The sequence below is a fragment of the Mauremys reevesii genome, linkage group 13, assembly GCF_016161935.1.
Source record: "Mauremys reevesii isolate NIE-2019 linkage group 13, ASM1616193v1, whole genome shotgun sequence".
In the NCBI taxonomy this organism is placed as follows: Eukaryota; Metazoa; Chordata; order Testudines; family Geoemydidae; genus Mauremys; species Mauremys reevesii.
This window is the reverse complement of record NC_052635.1, coordinates 10,402,932-10,420,948: the sequence shown is the minus strand read 5'-3', so window position 1 is coordinate 10,420,948 and position 18,017 is coordinate 10,402,932. Positions and strand designations below refer to the sequence as shown.

General features: G+C 47.4%; 1 protein-coding gene across 6 annotated transcripts in view; it reads left to right on the top strand.

Moving 5' to 3' along the window:
* The first annotated feature begins 8,753 nt into the window (after positions 1-8,753).
* Positions 8,754-18,017, top strand: part of LOC120379792 (syntaxin-binding protein 2-like) — a 35,258-nt gene continuing 25,994 nt past the window's right edge. For 5 of the 6 annotated variants that reach the window (XR_005587595.1, XM_039497311.1, XM_039497312.1 and 2 more), the window contains exons 1-3: positions 8,787-8,888; positions 15,593-15,759; positions 17,628-17,693. Coding sequence is in view for 5 of the 6 variants with exons in the window: in XM_039497311.1 (XP_039353245.1) it covers positions 17,657-17,693 (37 nt within the window). In the remaining variant the exon portion in view is untranslated. Of the gene's footprint in view, positions 8,889-15,592; positions 15,760-17,627; positions 17,694-18,017 lie in introns of all 6 variants that reach the window. The other variant, XM_039497310.1, reaches the window with a different exon arrangement.

The following is an 18,017-nucleotide window of genomic DNA, read 5'->3' as shown; positions in this document are numbered from 1 at the left end:
ACTGCTCCTCTCTGAATCTTCAGCATGCCTGGTCCCCATCAACCCCTTTTCATTTTACTGCTCCCCAATCACTTACTGAAGGAAGTGCCATCCACAAGCTGCAGTAGATCCCACTGCTACTACCAGTTGTCATGGAGAGTTGGGGAGTCAGGGCCCTGCAACCCCATTTCCTGCGATTCACCGTGACTCTCAACCAGCCAGTAAAATGGAAGGTTTATTGGACGACAGGAACACAGTCCCCAACAGAGCTTGTAGGTACAACCAGGAGCCCTCAGTTTTGGGGGGTAGGGAGCTTAGACCCCAGTCCTGGAGCTCCCTCCATTTCCCCAGCCACCTCTAAACTGAAACCCCCTCCAGACATCTCACTCCCGTTCCCCCTGGTTCCTCCTGCAGTCTTTTTCTAGTTTTCCGGGCAGAAGGTGTCACCTGGCCTCAACTCCCTTCCTGGGCTCTCATGTTGTATGCTCAGTTGTCTTCCCTCAAGGAAAGTCTCCCATCCCCAATGCAGACAGTCCCCAGGTCAATACTCTCCACTCCCTGCTGCATCACAACCTGGTATTTCATTCATCATCCATTGTAAAACTAGTTACATCCAAGCTAAGAAAGGATCTCACAAAGCAGGCCTATTATTAGTATTAGAATATCCATCTTTGGACATTGGTATATACAATTCATATATGAGGGACAAAAGCATAGTATGTGATTCGAGAGAGAGATCGATCAATAGATAGATAGATAATGCCAATTATTGTGACTCATTCCCTCTTCATGTCTGTCTATAAGTATTCATTATTAAACATTATTTACCAAAGAATATCTATGACTATCTTACTCCGCAGATCACTTACATGCAGCTCATCATAAGTAACTGGTGTTTGAGCCATTTTCACTGGCAACCTTTTTAACATGCCCTGTTTCTCTTCCTTGAGTGGATACATTGAATTATCACACCAGGGTTCATTTAAAATGAAAGTGTCAGTCCTCAACTGGTTTAAATTTTCATTGCTCCCCTGAAATCAATTGAGTTTGAGAACTTACACCAGCTGAGAATCTGCTCTCAAAGCTCATGATTATTAAGGCCCTGATCCAGAAAACCCCTTTAGAAAGTGCTTAACTTTAAACATGTGAGTAGTTCCACTGATGATTTACATTTGAAAACTCATCCTTTATTAGATTAGGGTTAGGACTAGGTCTAAATTGGTGTCAGAACTGTCACCACCTGAATATTTCTGCTTCCCCTATTAATCCATCTCCTACAATTGATGCATTTGAATTACTCACCCCTTCTGGGGACTGGTTTATTAACACAGAATAAGAGTTGTCTCAAATGTAGAATCTCTGAGTTGCCTTGGCCCAGACTCACCAGGTGGTTATGCCCCTCCTGGGATCCTAGCTCCCGCATGGAGACCTTAACCATGGTGGGTTTATTTCATTCTCTTATCTAACATAACCATGGAGGCTCTCATAATCCATTCCATTGTCTCACCTGCTGAGCTCTCTGTCTCAGTGATATCTTGTGGCAGTGAGTTCCCCAGTTCAACTGTGTCCTCAGCAGTGCTGGGCAGAGGCCACCCTGGGCACTGTTCAGAACAGGGGGACTGGCTAGGCAGGGGAAGGAGGAGAGTGAGAGAGGAAGGAAGTGATGGCAGGGCTTGCCAATGGGCAGAAGCAGAGGAAATAGTCTTTTGCTTGGAGATGAGGGTAGGAGGAAGCAAGTAGGGGTGGGTGGCCTGTTCCATGGGCCTGGGGCCAGGTCAAAGGAGTGGGGCTGAGAGAGGAGGGGACTAGTAGTCAAAGGGGTTAAGCAGGGATCTCTGAGGAAGGTGAGTCAAGAACTCTGGGTGGAGGAATTTACTCAATGATCCTCTCTTCCAAGAAAACCCAACAGTGATGTCATGGACAATGTCCACATTCCTGATTGAAAGATTTTTTCAGTAATGTTCTGATTTCTGACATTTCAAAACATCGGTACTTTTGGTATTTTTTACCAAACATAAGATTACATTGAAGTAAGAAAAGGAGGCCCACATAAGCCACCTTAGCACGTAACTGGCAGTACAAAAAATAAAGTTAAAATAATAATTCTAAATGGAAACCGCTGTTTAAAATGTTCCCAATATAAAATAAAAACATTTAATTGAAAATGAGATTTTCCCACAAAAAATAAAATAAAATAAAATGGATGTCAGTGAAACTGTTTGTTTTGTTGAGAATATTTTTTTGGTCAAAGATTTCTGACCTCTTCAGCTGTCTAACAGCTAAAGGTAATGACTGGAAAGGGTTTGTTCATCATTTGCTTACAGTCAATTAGACGTACTTCAGTGCATTGTTGGGTCAGGCTACAGTGGTCAGTATCCTGAGGAACTGAACATGTTAGAAACCCTCAGGGTTAGATTCACAAGAGACCTGAGGTGCCAGCTGCCACTTTAGGCACCTGGGGCTGGACTCACAAAGAAACATAACCTTGCAATGTTGAGTGGTCCCCACAGCTAAGTGTCAGGTACCTAGAAAATCCCTGGGGTTCAAAAAGCCTGTGTCTAGTGCTCAAAGAATGGGGGATGATGGCACCTCAGAATGGGATCCATAAAAGCCAATGTGCTTGGCAGCTCCTCGGCTAAGGCGGCCAATGGGAGATGTAGTGTGCTAAGCCCTGCCCCTCTCTCAGAGGTAGGCACCTAAGCGCAGGCTACAGGGAGGTGTGTCCTGCCGCTGGGGATTCTTAGGCCTGGTCTACACTGGGGGGGGGGTCGAACTAAGGTACGCAACTTCAGCTACGCGAATAGCGTAGCTGAAGTCGAACTACCTTAGTTCGAACTACTTACCCGTCTTCACGGCGCGGGATAGAAGTCCTCGGCTCCCCCATCAACTCCGCCACCTCCATTCACGGTGGTGGAGTTCTGGAGTCGACAGGAGCGCGTTCGGAGTTCGATATATTGCATCTAGATGAGACACGATATATCGAACTCCGAGAACCTAGATGTGACCCCTCTCCTGGAGTTAGGAGTTTAGGCCGTATTAGCGGCGAAGGAGCTCCTCACAACCGTTATCCCAGCACTTAGGGTATCACCTGGGGACCGTGAGACCCTAGATGCACATCCGCACTTCTGTCTCCCACATCCCAGGCGAATGCGCTGACCATGTGGCTAAGAGCTACAAGGGAAGTACTCCTGCTCCATCTTTCTGTGTGACATGCTTATGGGGTCCCGCTCCAGTAGGCAAACTCTGGGCAGACTTACTGCACTGGCCCTTCAGGTGAGTTAGGGGGTGAAGTCCTGTTGTGCCCTCACTCATGCGTTGCTCATGGGGCTTATGTATCTCTCCCCTCTACACCCCAGCTTCCTGCATTGACTCCCAGAAAGAGATCACAGCTGGGAATCCCAAGCAGAGGGAGGCACCTCCCTGCAGCTTGGATTTAGGTGCCAAATTCCCCAAGGGAGGCAGGGCTTTGTGCATGCCCCACTCCCTGGCATCTCCCCCTGGCTAGCTTAGGCAAAAAGCTGCCTTTGCAATGCCTACATCCCTCTGTGAATCTGGCCCTTGCAACCTGCTCAGGCTGGCTGGGTCACCCAGCGTGTCAGGGACACTCCCCTTTGCAACCTGGAACCTCCCCACTCCACATTGCATAATGTTATCACTCCCAGAATGTGACTGGACAATAATAGGCCACCGGGCGGGATTAGAACCAGTGCTTGGGGGCTTTCCATTGGCCACGATACCCGTCACTCTCAGTGACCTCGGAGAAGGTGGATGGAAAGAGGAGGTGAAGGACCTTTCAAGGTCCCTTCCAGTTTTAGGAGATTGGTATAGCTCCAGTTATTACCTTTTAATCCCCAAATGGGTACTCCAGCCAATCAGAGCCCCCTTGCTGTCTTCCAGCCCAGAAGTCAGGCAAAACAAAGAACAAAAAAAGTAGGGAAGCTTCATATGAGACTCTTTCTCCAATCCTCAATAGTTCCCAGATAGCAAGGTAGTTAGGCCAGGTCTACATTGTAAACTTATCCCTGCATGCTATTGATAGAACTATGTGTGAAAAATCCACACCTGTGAGCAACGCAGTTACACCTACCTAACCCCTACTGTAGACAGCGCTATGTGGCCAGGAGAGCTTTTCCCTCAACATAGCTACTGTCTCTCATGGAGGTGCATAAACTATGCCAATGGGAGAAGCTGTCCCATCAGGGTAGTATTGTCTTCACTGAAGCACTACAGCAGTCCAGCTGCACTGGTGCCACTGCAGGTCTACACTTAAAACCCTGCCCTTAGACTCAGTTCAGGCAAGAGCCTTGATCTGACAAGCCTCATTTGAGTGCAGGAAACACCACTGACTTCATGCACTAGCTTCCCTGCTGGAGCAGAAGCCTGGGAGAGGAGGAGGACAGGCAGTTCTCAAGGATTCATCACCGGTGAACAAGCTGTTTAAACAGAAGTGTGTTGCAGTAGAAGCTGTAAGAGAAAAGACATTCATGCTCCCTGGTTTGATATCCAGATTTCACTTGTCCCAATTTCTGAATGTTGGCAGATGTACCCGTATGTATACAACAGCCACAAGCCCATCATTATAACTGGTAACAGACCTGTAAATACAAATGCAAGTGGAGATGTTTCTGGTGAGTGCAAGCAGGGCCGGCTCCAGGTTTCTGCTGCCCCAAGTGGCGGGGGGGGGGGAAGCCAATCGGCGGCACTTCAGCGGCAGTTCAATAGTGCTGCTCCATTCTTCGGCAGCACTTTGGCAATGGGTCTTTCACTCCCTCTCTTCCTCTTTGGCGGCACTTCGGCGGCAGCTCTAAGAGGAAAAGTGGGACTGAGGGACCCGCCGCCAAATTCCTGCCAAAGACCTGGACTTGCGGCCCCAACGGTGGACGAAGTGCCGCCCCTTTGTATTAGCCGTCCCAAGCACCTGCTTCCTTAGCTGGTGCCTGGAGCCAGCCCTGGGTGCAAGGAAGACTGTGGATTCATATTCTGGTCATAGCAGAGCCAGGGAGCTTATGACTAGTTACACTGCTTGGTGTTCAGCTGTTTGAATTTGTGATGTAGCTGTTAACAAGCTTTCCAGCAGAATTAATTTACTCTCCAGCTCTGACAGCATATTCATTTCTCATCTTTGGGCCTGTTTGTAACACAATCTACAGCAATTAATTGTGATGCTACAAACAGAATTGTGACCATAGGTGAGAAATACCCAGGACATGAATTCTAAAAGCCAATCCCGTGCAAGAATGAAACTATGGTAAAACAAACACAGGAAATGATTTAGAATTTCCTTTTGTTGAATATGTTGAGTGTTCCGTAGCTTAAGTCTTTAAGTTGCAGAATTGTTTTATGCCTCTTTGATGTGGGGCAAGAGGACTGTTGCTTTTCCAGTCCTTATTTTTCTGTTATAGTCTGGAGTGTATCCTCATGAATTACAAGAAGAAATGCAAACCAGTGGAAGCCATCTCTCTCCTTCAAACCTGCTGTATTCTCAAGCTCTCACCTACTGATGTATAAAGCAAAATGATTTGGATTAGTCATGTGATAACTTTCTCTCATTTATAGGAAATGTGCCTTTATTTAAAAGTTACACTCCTAATTTAAAAATACTAATAAGCACAGGCCACACCTTGCACAGTGCCTTGGTAATCTTGAGTATGAGCTGGTGAAGAGGATTTCATGTTTGCATTTCAGAATCTAGAAGCAATGTATTATTGCCAGTGACTACTGCGTTCTAGATAAATTTGAAGAGTATGTTTGGGTATCTGTCCTCTTCGCTGTCTCCTTCATGCCCCAATTTAAAGGTGTCTCTTCTGACACACTACTAAGGGATGGGAACCAAATCTTAAATTTGTGCCTTCTTGGAAGAAACTCTTAACACATCTGCCATTTGAACAGACTTTGCCTGCCTTGCCTTACTCCATTAATGCCTTCTGACTAGTTGTGGAAGAACCTGCCACCCTTTATGAATATGCAGTTAAATTCTATTATTGAAGTTCTAAATATTGGAGCACTGAACCGTTAGTGCTGCCTTGTGGTATTTCTGATTAAACACTTCTCTAGAAGGTATTTACATTCTCTTCAAAAGACACTTTTTGGTGTCAGTTTAATCTGAAAGAGTATCTTTAAAAATGTTTAGTGTTTGTAATGTAGACACTTACCAAAGTTGGTTTTGTTTGGGTTTTTTGTCTTTCGCCAAAAAGTAGTTCAGTGAAAACTTTTCTCTGCAAGCCAGCAAGATGTTTCCAGTGTAGAATCAGTGCCAAAGGTAGTTTAAAAATGTATATATATTTATATGTAATCTGTTTGCATTACTTCACAAACTAGTCCTCTGAGTGAGTGTTCCCTTAGGACTTCAGGAAAGGCTGGTAACAAATGTCGTTGCCTCTTCCCTCTTCTCGACAAACTTTTTCGGTATGGCTGACTACTCTCCATGAGGAGGGAAAGAAATAAGTTGGTGTTTCACCCAGAGTCACCACTGTGTGTACCCTCTAATCTGTCTGTTTCTAATTTCTTTCCAGTCCTTGTTTCTACTTCCTCTGTATAGTTTTTCCTTTCTCTTGTCTCTTTTTTCCTCCCTTACTTTGCTCTGTTGGCTTATAATTAACTATCTGAGGTCTTGCCTGTTTCTTTGAGGATGAAGAGGGAGAGAAAGGCAAGGATTTCTTTGCCTGCTGAAGTAATTTCTGTTTTATCTTCATCACTGCAGTGACTTCTTTGAATGTACAAAGTCTCTTAGAAAAATAACTCGACTGTATAAATGCACCATGGACCAGTAACAAAGCTAACAGTACAAAAATGTAATCTTATTTACTCACAATTAAGAAACTTTTTATTATTATGTTTATGCTGCAGCTTTTAAAGAAATATCAACTCTCTGTACTAGTTCCTACACTGTCAGAGGTTTCTAAGTGTATGTCACCAGGGAGGTGTGTGTCCCTGCACTGTGTTGGCCTTTGTAACTTTTAATAAAGCAGCTGTTGAAACTACCATGTGTTCCTCAGCGTGTGTGTGTGTTGGGGGGGGGGGGCTGTTAGGAAGAAAGGCCTCTGCTGCCTTGCGCTGCTGGGGAGGCGGCTGCACCTCCTGGGCGGGCGTTGAGGGCAGAGTGGCCCATGGATGGTTGCCGCGCTGGGCCAGGCTGTAGCCCCAGATCCCCACCCTGGGTGATGGGCGGGGGGAGGGCAGGGGGAGCTGGGTGCTGAGGCAGCGGCTCGAGCCCCAGCCAGTAGGTGGTTCCGTCTCTAGATTTAGCCCCTCAGGGGGTTGGGGGTGGCTGCGTGCGTGTGTTCCCTCTGTGTGCTGTCCCAGCTCTGTGCACACAGCTGACACAGCAGATCTCGAGAAAACCCCCAATGACCACAGACTCTAGTAAGAAACGAAGGCACGTCGGCCAGGTTAATTGTCGAAGAAAAACACAGTCTCCAGCTCCCCGGCATAGAAGTCCAAGGTGCTGCTGAGGTGTGGCTAGCTAGTACTTATGTGCTCCCTGACAATGGACTCAGCTCAGTCAGTGGTGGGACTTTCCACTGCCCCCGAGGCTGGCCAAAGACACTGCCCCAGGGATGCATTCTTATACACCGGTACAAACATGTTACACATCACTCCTGACATATTGAGGTGCAACCCTTCTACCTAGCAAGGTACAACCCTTCTACGTAGTAAGGTGCCGCCTCTCACTTTGTACATGTTGATTCGAACAAAACAACTCTCCATCATATTACCCTTTTGGCCCTGTCATTGGGATGGGTCAACCTGTTCCTTGTTATCTGTGAGGAGTATACAAGTATGCAAATGTTCTGATAACTGGTGTCTCTTTTCGCAGCATCAGCCCTTTTCTTGCCAGCTTCTGAGAGCAGGGCCTGCCTCTGGCTCACAGCTTAACTTTGCTTTATGTTAGTAAAGTCTTGACCATTACTTTAGTTCAAGCCTTAGGCCTCATACTGGGCCTCTGATAAGGGTTTATCTTTCAGGACCTCCTCTTACTACAGGGGCTCCCTGACAGCCGCTCTGCCCCGCCGCACTCGTATTGCCCTATGGAAATGCAGGGGGGGGGGCGCCCAGGGCCCAATGGGAGGCAGCTGTGTGGTGAGTCGGAGGCCGAGCCTGCTCACTGTGGGGCTGTGTGAGGCTCTCAGGAAGGGGGAGAGAGACCCCGCTAGTGGCTTGACCCTGGGGAGTGATGGGGGAGCCCGAGCTCTAGGGGTTCTACCTAAAGAACCACAGGGCTGAGGGCAAGGGCTGTAACTCTCTGGCCTTCGGGGGGCTCAATAAGCCCTCCTACAAGCTGGGGTGCAGGTGAGGGGTTGCAGTGGCTCTATAACAACCACCCCCGGGCAAAATGAGACATGGACTTACATTCACCCTGTACTGAATTGCAGCCACTTCTGGGGTGAAGGGCAGTAGCTGCATAACAACACACAGCAAAACTGCACAGGGATTGCCTGCCCAGTGCTGAAATGCAGATATCTCTGGGGTGGAGCGCAGCAGCAGTGTAGTAACACAGCAACACTATACAGGGATCACTCACCTGGCACTGAAATGCAGACATCTCTGAATGGAGCACAGCTGATGTGCAACAGCTGCAGCGGCACAGCAGCCAGCAAACAGAGCTGTAAACAGGGGAGTTTCACTGGGAGTTCTGTTGGAGGAGCAGGTATTTGTATTTTTGTATTTTGTGTAGTTTGTATGTGTGGAGGCTGCTAGGGGCAGGGTGCTGGGAGAGAAGCTGAGCCCTGCTTAGGGGGCGGGGCTTATCTGCCTAGGGGTCCTATAAAGGTAGCCAGCCAGTCAGGCAGCGGCATAGACAGCTGCAGCAGCACAGCAGCCAGCAAACAGCTGTAAACAGGGGAGTTTCACTGGGAGTTTACAGGGGGAGTTTTCAGGGGAGACCTAGACCGTGGCAGAAGAACCAACAGGTTAGTGAAGGGGGGTGGCGGTCTGCCAGTGTTCTGGTGCCTGTTGGGGGTTTGTTTTGGTTTTTGTTTCTTTGACTAACAGGTTTTCAGTGGGAAGGCTATGACTGATACAGAGGCAGCAGTTAAAGTCACAATGAGGATGACCAGATGTAGAAGTTGCGGCATGTACATGATCCTGGAGCGCATACCTGAAAAGAGTTTCGTCTGCATGAAGTGCTGCCTGATAGAGCAGATGGAAGAAAAGATCTGAGGACTGGAGGTGCAGGTGGAAACTCTGGTCGAGTCTAGAAGGGGGTTCGAGCAGATAATGGAGCAAATATATGAGGCGGCTGAAGGGATACTCTCAGACTTGCAGATGGAAGCAGGGCCAAAGAATTCTGAGGGGAGACTGCTGGGTGAGGAAAGTGGATGATGGAAGCATGTAACTAAGAACCAGGCAGAGGAAAAGATGGGCCAGTGAAGGAGAAATAAAGCTCAAGAACAGGTTTGCAGAGTTGGAAAATGAAGAAGGGACACAGCAGGTGGTCACTGAAGGTGAGAGGGCAAGGAAAAAGAGAAGAGCAGCTAGCCCTACAGGAAGAGGGGAAGAGTCAATGGAGACAACACCAAATATGAGCCCCAGGAGATTACAGGATGGGTTGCGGAGGATTGCAAGGGTGAACAGGAATCGAGAGGACTTGCGGCCAGTGGGAGCAGGCGATAGACCAGAGAATCATACTGTCACCAGGAAAAGGCAGGTCTGCGTGATTGGGGACTCCTTACTGAGAAGAATAGACAGGCCTGTAACTAGAGCTGATCCGGAGAACAGAAGGGTGTGCTGTCTGCCGGGTGCTAAGATACAGGATGTGGACCTGAGGCTGAAAAGGATCTTAAAGGGAGCGGGAAAGAATCTGTTGATTATCCTTCATGTGGGAACAAATGATACGGCTAGGTTCTCGCTGGAACGTATCAAGGGAGACTATGCCAGGCTGGGGAAGACGCTTAAGGAAATCGAAGCTCAGGTGATCTTCAGTGGGATTCTGCCTGTTCCTAGAGAAGGGCAACAAAGGTGTGACAAGATTATGGCAATCAATAGATGGCTCAGGCAGTGGTGCTATAAGGAGGGCTTTGGGATGTACGGCCACTGGGAAGCATTCATGGACAGAGGACTGTTCTCTCGGGATGGACTTCACCTGAGTAAGGAGGGAAATAGACTTCTAGGATGGAGGGTCGCCCAACTGATTAAGAGAGCTTTAAACTAGGAATTTGGGGGAGATGGTTGGGAGATGTCCAGGTAATCTCCACGCCGAACTTAACACCGAGAGGGAAGAAAACAAAGTAAGAGAGGATACAGCCATGAGCAGAAGAATGGACATAAGGAGGAAGGGTAGTGTAGATACCAGTCTAATAGGTGATACTGGTGGTAGAATGTCTGTGCCTAACCGGATAAAGAATGTCAGTGAAGCCAAACGGCAAAAATTAAGCTGTTTGTACACTAATGCGAGGAGCCTAGGAAACAAAATGGAGGAACTAGAGCTACTGGTGCAGGAAGTGAAACCGGATATTATAGGGATAACAGAAACATGGTGGAATAGTAGTCATGACTGGAGTACAGGTACTGAAGGCTATGTGCTGTTTAGGAAAGACAGAAATAAAGGCAAAGGTGGTGGAGTAGCATTGTATATCAATGATGAGGTTAACTGTAAAGAAATAAGAAGGGATGGAATGGATAAGACAGAGTCTGTCTGGGCAAAAATCACATTGGGAAAGAAAGCTACTAGAGCCTCCCCTGAGATAGTGCTTGGGGTTTGCTACAGACTGCCGGGATCTGATTTGGAGATGGATAGAGACCTCTTTAATGTTTTTCATGAAGTAAACACTAATGGGAATTGTGTGATCATGGGGGACTTTAACTTCCCAGATATAGACTGGAGGACAAGTGCTAGTAGTAGTAATAGGACTCAGATTTTTCTGGATGTGGTAGCTGATGGATTTCTTCATCAAGTAGTTGAAGAGCCAACAAGGGGGGATGCCATTTTAGATTTGGTTTTGGTGAGTAGTGAGGACCTCATAGAAGAAATGGTTGTAGGGGACAACCTGGGTTCGAGTGATCATGAGTTAATTCAGTTCAAACTAGATGGAAGGATAAACAAAAATACATCTTGGACTAGGGTTTTTGATTTCAAAAGGGCTAACTTTAAAGAATTAAGTAAATTAGTTAGGCAAGTGGATTGGACTGAAGAACTTACTTCAAGTCAAAGTTGCAGAAACTATCAGAAGCCTGCATCCCAACAAAGGGGAAAAAAATCATAGGCAGGAGTTGTAGACCAAGCTGGATGAGCAAGCATCTCAGAGAGGTGATTAAGAAAAAGCAGAAAGCCTACAGGGAGTGGAAGATGAGCGGGATTAGCAGGGAAAGCTACCTTATTGAGGTCAGAACATGTAGGGATGAAGTGAGACAGGCTAAAAGCCATGTAGAGTTGAACCTTGCAAAGGGAATTAAAACTAATAGTAAAAGGTTCTATAGCCATATCAATAAGAAGAAAACAAAGAAAGAAGTGGGACCGCTAAACACTGAGGATGGAGTGGAGGTTAAAGATAATCTAGGCATGGCCCAATATCTAAATAAATACTTTGCCTCGGTCTTTAATAAGGCTAATGAGGAGCTTAGGGATAATGGAAGGATGACAATTGGGAATGAGGATATGAAGGTGTGACGTTATGAGTGTGATATAATATCTCATTGAAAGGTGACAGGGCCAGAAAGAGTTAATTAACTCATAGACTGACCTGACCCATGGGTGAACCTTGAGGACTGGTTAGGAAGATATGTAAATGACTAGAGCTTTGAAATGCAAGTCTGCATTGTTAGAGGTAGAAGGGGAGATGTTTGCTCAGGTCTTGTGATGTCAGCAAACAAGTCTCATCTATTGCTATAGTTTTAATTCAAAGATAAAAAAAGAAATATTAACATTTATAATGATACTTGAGTAAAATAGTATTATTGTCTATGTGTCTCCTTGAAGGTTGTGCTAACCTGTATCTGAACTGTTTAATGGATAAATTACTCTGTGCTAATTGCCAGGAGATTTGGGAGAAGGAGTTAAGCCTATTGTTTTCTCAGGCCGAAAGGCTGCTGGAAATGTATAAGAAGCCTGGGACACGATCCTTCTTCATCTCAGATCTGCTTTGGGTTTCAAGAGGGGGAAACCTTAAGCCACAAGGATTGAGATCCCCAGTCATTGACTGGAGCCACCCTGAATATGGAAATTGGACTGTAACCTATGGACTATTTCTAAAAGAACTTTTGGCAACTACAAGCTTATCTCTACTGTGTTTCTGAACCTCAAGAATTGAATTCAAGTCTGTATGTATATTGATCTTTTAACCAACACTCTCTTTTCTTTTTTAATAAATTTTAGCTTAGTTAATAAGAATTGGCTATAGCGTGTATTTTGGGTAAGATCTAAGTTATAATTGGACCTGGATATGTGGCTGATCCTTTGGGATTGGAAGAACCTTTTCTTTTATATGATGAAGTAAAATTCTCAGGAATCATCATCATATCTGACAGGTGTGTCTGGATGGAGGCCTGAGGCTGGGTACTTTAAGGGAACTGCGTGGTTTGGACTTCTAAGTGACCAGTGAGGTACTGTAGAAGCTGTTTTGTGCTGGTTGGTAAATCTAAGTATTGGAATAACCACCAGTGTTTGGGGTTTGTCTGCCCCGTTTGGTTTGCAGTTCACCCTAATTGAGTGACCTCAGCTGGTTCCCACGGGCAGCACCGTCACAGAAGGTAGATATTACCACATCCGAGGTAGAAGCCAAACTCGAACAGCTTAATGGGACTAAATCGGAGGACCCAGATAATCTTCATCCAAGAATATTAAAGGAACTGGCACATGAAATTGCAAGCCCATTAGCAAGAATTTTTAATGAATCGGTAAACTCAGGGGTTGTACCGTACGACTGGAGAATTGCTAACATAGTTCCTATTTTTAAGAAAGGGAAAAAAAGTGATCCGAGTAACTATAGGCCTGTTAGTTTGAAACATCTGTAGTATGTAAGGTCTTGGAAAAATTTTTGAAGGAGAGGGTAGTTAAGGACATTGAGGTCAATGGTAATTTGGACAAAATACAACATGGTTTCACAAAAGGTAGATCGTGCCAAACCAACCTGATCTCCTTCTTTGAGAAAGTAACAGATTTTTTAGACAAAGGAAATGCAGTGGATCTAATTTACCTCAATTTCAGTAAGGCATTTGACATGGTTCTACATGGGGAATTATTAGCTAAATTGGAAAATAATGGGGATAAATATGAAAATTGAAAGGTGGATAAGGAACTGGTTAAAGGGGAGACTACAACGGGTCATACTGAAAGGTGAACTGTCAGGCTGGAAGGAGGTTACTAGTGGAGTTCCTCAGGGATCAGTTTTGGGACCAATTTTATTTAACTGTTTGTTTTATTACTGACCTTAGCACAAAAAGTGGAAATGTGCTAATAAAGTTTGCGGATGACACAAAGCTGGGAGGTATTGCTAACACAGAGAAGGACCGGGCTATCATACAGGAAGATCTGGATGACCTTGTAAACTGGAGTAATAGTAATAGAATGAAATTTAATAGTGAAAAGTGCAAGGTCATGCATTTAGGGATTAATAACAAGAATTTTAGTTATAAATTGGGGATGCATCAGTTGGAAGTAACAGAGGAGGAGAAGGACCTCGAGGATTGGTTGATCACAGGATGACTATGAGCCGCCAATGTGATATGGCCGTGAAAAAAGCTAATGCGGTTTTAGGATGCATCAGGCGAGGTATTTCCAGCAAAGATAAGGAGGTGTTAGTACCATTATACAAGGCACTGGTGAGACCTCATCTGGAATACTGTGTGCAGTTCTGGTCTCCCATGTTTAAGAAGGATGAATTCAAACTGGAACAGGTTCAGAGACGGGCTACTAGGATGATTTGAGGAATGGAAAACCTGTCTTATGAAAGGAGACTCAAAGAGCTTGGCTTGTTTAGCCTAACCAAAAGAAGGTTGAGGGGGGATATGATTGCTCTTTATAAATATATCAGAGGGATTAATATTAGGAGGGAGAGGAATTATTCAAGCTTAGTAACAATGTGGACACAAGAACAAATGGATATAAACTAGACACTAGGAAGTTTAGACTTGAAATTAGACGAAGGTTTCTAACCATTAGAGGAGTGAAGTTCTGGAACAGCCTTCCAAGGGGAGTAGTGGGGGCAAAAGACATATCTGGCTTTAAGACTAAGCTTGATAAATTTATGGAGGGGATGGTATGATGGGATAGCCTAATTTTGGCAATTAATTTGGCAATTGATCTTTGATTATCAGCAGGTAAGTATGCCCAGTGGTCTGTGATGGGATGTTAGATGGGTTGGGATCTGAGTTACTACAGAGAATTCTTTCCTGGGTGCTGGCTGGTGAGTCTTGCCCACATGCTCAGGGTTTAACTGATCGCCATATTTGGGGTCGGGAAGGAATTTTCCTCCAGGGCAGATTGGCAGAGGCCCTGGAGGTTTTTTGCCTTCCTCTGCAGCATGGGGCACGGGTCACTTGCTGGAGGATTCTCTGCAGCTTGAGGTCTTCAAAGTGCAATTTGGGGACTTCAACAACTCAGACATAGGCTAGGGGTTTGTTATAGAAGTGGATGGGTGAGATTCTGTGGCCTGCATTGTGCAGGAGGTCAGACTAGATGATCTTAATGGTCCCTTCTGACCTTAGTCTAACAACACTACACAGGATCACTCACCCAGCACTGAAATGATGCCACCTCTGGGGTAGGAATGCAGCAGCTGCTGAACAGTTTACAACAGGGTGCAAAGAAGACTCTCACTTCCATTTGAAACTTCTGGGGGAGTTTAACAGCATGTTCTGTTTCTGTAACCTGAGCTGAACAGCAGCCAGGGCACAATAGCTTGGGTCTGCACTGCAGCTAACCACACAACAGCTCTGCCATGAGGGATTTGCTCTGATTGATGGAGGAAGGGATGGGGTAGGGAGCCAGTCAAGCCTGGGGAAACAAATTCCTTCTCCAGGAGGCTTTGCTCCAGGATCTTGGAGCCCAGGCTCTACGGCCATTAATTACTGCACCACCCAGCTGGAAGGGAAGGGCTGGGGCAGGTCTCTGCACTCCACATGTCACACACAGACAAGGCAGAACGAACCATGTCACAGAATGAATCAATTGCAGAGCCTGGACTAGAACCCAGGAATCCTAACTGCCGGCTCTCTGCTCTGACCATTAGACCCCACTCTGCTTGCAGTCAGGATTGAACCCAGGAGTCCTGACTCCTAGACCATCCACCATTCCTCTAATCCAGTGGTTCTCAGCCAGGGTTACATGGGCCCCTGGGGGTACGCAGAGGTCTTCCAGGGGGTACAGCAGCAGGCTACATAAAACGCATTAGCAAAGTCAGTGCAAACTAACATTTCCTACAGACAATGACTTGTTTATACTGCTGGGTGTGTTTTGTTATAGGATTATAGTCTGTTAAAATATGTGTCTATTAAATTCAATGTGTAGTTTGTAAAGCTAGAGCAGCAATCCAAGATGGAATCTGAACTGCCATCTTGTGACCGCCATCTTGTTGTTTACTGTTATCATGGCCCAGTCCTAACTGGATCCAACCGGTTTTTCCTCCTATTGGCCACTCCAAGGACAATGTCACCTCAGGCTGTTTTCCACCCTTGCTAGGACTGTACCATATTTTCCCGCCACTAAAGACAGGAAGGGACTGAGCTCCCAGCCGAGTGGCGCAGTCCATCCCAGTGACTGTGTGCGTGGCTCAGGCCTGCCCAGCACGTTCTGCCCGAAGTGACGAGCGAGGGAAGGAGATTCCATCGAACCCGCTCCAGCTCCTGGTACAGCCAGGGGCCTGGCTGGGGGGCTGGGTGCAGGTGTGGGGGCAAGGGGGCTGGGTGCAGATGGGGTGAGGAGCCAGGCTGGGGGGGGCGAGGGGCCTGGCTGGGGGGGGACTGGGTGCAGGGGGGGGGTGTGACAGTGCGGTTCTGGCGGGACCCAACTGAGAGTGCCAAATCAGGACCAATTGCTCAAACAGGGCAGTCACAGCCCTAGGCTGGGGTTTTTCCACCTCTAAGGCAAACCAAACCAGCCAGACAAAAGGACTTTGGTCTCACCCCACTGGCTAACCACAAGTCACACAAGCAATTTCCTTAGACACTCCAGTCTCCCAGCATCACCACCAGTGCACTCGTCCTGGGGATGAATGGTTATGAAAGCCAACACCCCAATAAAAGAAAAAGGTTCCATCGATCCCAAAGGACCAAGCCCCAGACCCAGGTCAATATACACATCAGATCTTACCCACAAATCACGCTGTTGCCAATCCTTTAGAATCTAAAATCTAAAGGTTTATTTACAAAAGGAAAAAGGTAGAGATGAGAGGTAGAATTGGTTAAATGGAATCAATTACATACAGTAATGGCAAAGTTCTTAGTTCAGGCTTGCAGCAGTGCTGGAGTAAACTGCAGGTTCAGATTAAGTCTCTGGAGAACATCCCCCGCTGGGATGGGTCGGTCAGTCCTTTTGTGCAGAGCTTCAGTTTGTGGCAAAGTCCCTCCAGAGGTATGAAGCAGGATTGAAGACAAAATGGAGATGATGCATCAGCCTTATATAGACTTTTCCATGTGTAAGAATCCCTTTGTCCTCACTGTGGAAAATTACAGCAAAAATGGAGTCTGCAGTCACAAGGACAAGTCTCTGCATACTTCACTGAGTCACAAGGCGTGTCTGCCTTCTCTCCATGGGTCAATTGTGTAGCTGATGGTCCTTAATGGGCCATCAAGTCAGCTATGCAGGGCTAACATCAGCTTGTCTGGGACACTTCCCAGAGGCAGAGCATAATACAAAATACAGACAGTACAGAGCGAATACTTATAACTTCAACTACAAAATGATACACAGACATACAGACAGCATAATCATAACCAGCAACCCAGAACCTGGTCTTAGACACCTTATATGACCCCTTTACTGAGGATTTGGTGCCACTCCCGCACCTTGGTTGCAACCCATGTTCTATATGGTTCCCATTTATATCAATAACGTCACAGGGGGCGAGGGGCCTGACTGGGGGGGGGGGCTGGGTGCAGGTGGGGGGGTGAGGGGCCTGGCTGGGGGGCCTGGGTGCAGGTGGGGGGGCGAGGGGCCTGGCTGGGGGCGGGCGGGGTGGACGGGGGGGGGTGGGGGGCGTGGCGGGGGGGGGCACGGGGTGGCAGGGGGACTTCCAGCTCAGGGGGGGGGCCCTGACCGGAGTGAGCTGAGGCCCTACTACCCAAACCCCGTCCTTGCTCTAAGCCTGCCCGAGGCCCCCACCTCCCTCTGCGCCCCACATGACCAGGTGGAGGTTCAGTGGGGACCTGCGTGGCCCTGTCACCAGGTGCCTGCCCATGGGTGCCCAGGCCCGGCCCCCGCAGCGCCAGAAGTGGGGGGCTGCGGTGTTCGGACGTCATCAGCCTTGCAGACATCGACCCACCAGCACCCCAGTTGCTTTCTACTGAAATCAGTCATTGGGGGGGGCTGGGCCCATCCATCAGTGACACTAGGGGGGGCTGGGCCCATCCATCTGTGTGGGGTCACAGACACTCCCCAGAGCACGGCAGGGAGAGGCCAGGGCGCGCACAAGGGTAGGAGCAGAGCAGGGGCGGAAGCCAGGAGTCCTGACTCCAGCCCTGCCCCACGCACAGCTGAATCCCACTTCCCCCAACAGGACTCGAGTGGACGTGACAGGAGGTGAAGATGGCTCCATCCGGGTTGAAGGCAGTGGTGCGTGAGAGTAAGTGCAGAGCTGGGGGCAAGGTCCAGTTGGGTGTAGGTCTGGGGGGGCAGGGCCCAGTTGGGGAGGATTAGGTGTCAGTCAGAGCAGAGAGCTCCCCCATCACCTGCTTGTCACACAGCAGAAGGGGAAGGGGGGTGTCTGTCCCACCCCCAAGGGCTGCCCCCTCCCATAGGAGCTGCACCTTGGGGGGTGTGTCTCTTTCCATTGGGATGACTCCCACCAGGGCCAGTGGAAGGATATTTTGTGCCCTAGGCAAAACTTCCATCTTGCACCCCTACCTTTCCCCACCGACCACCTCTGAAAACTAGTAATCTTAGTGTT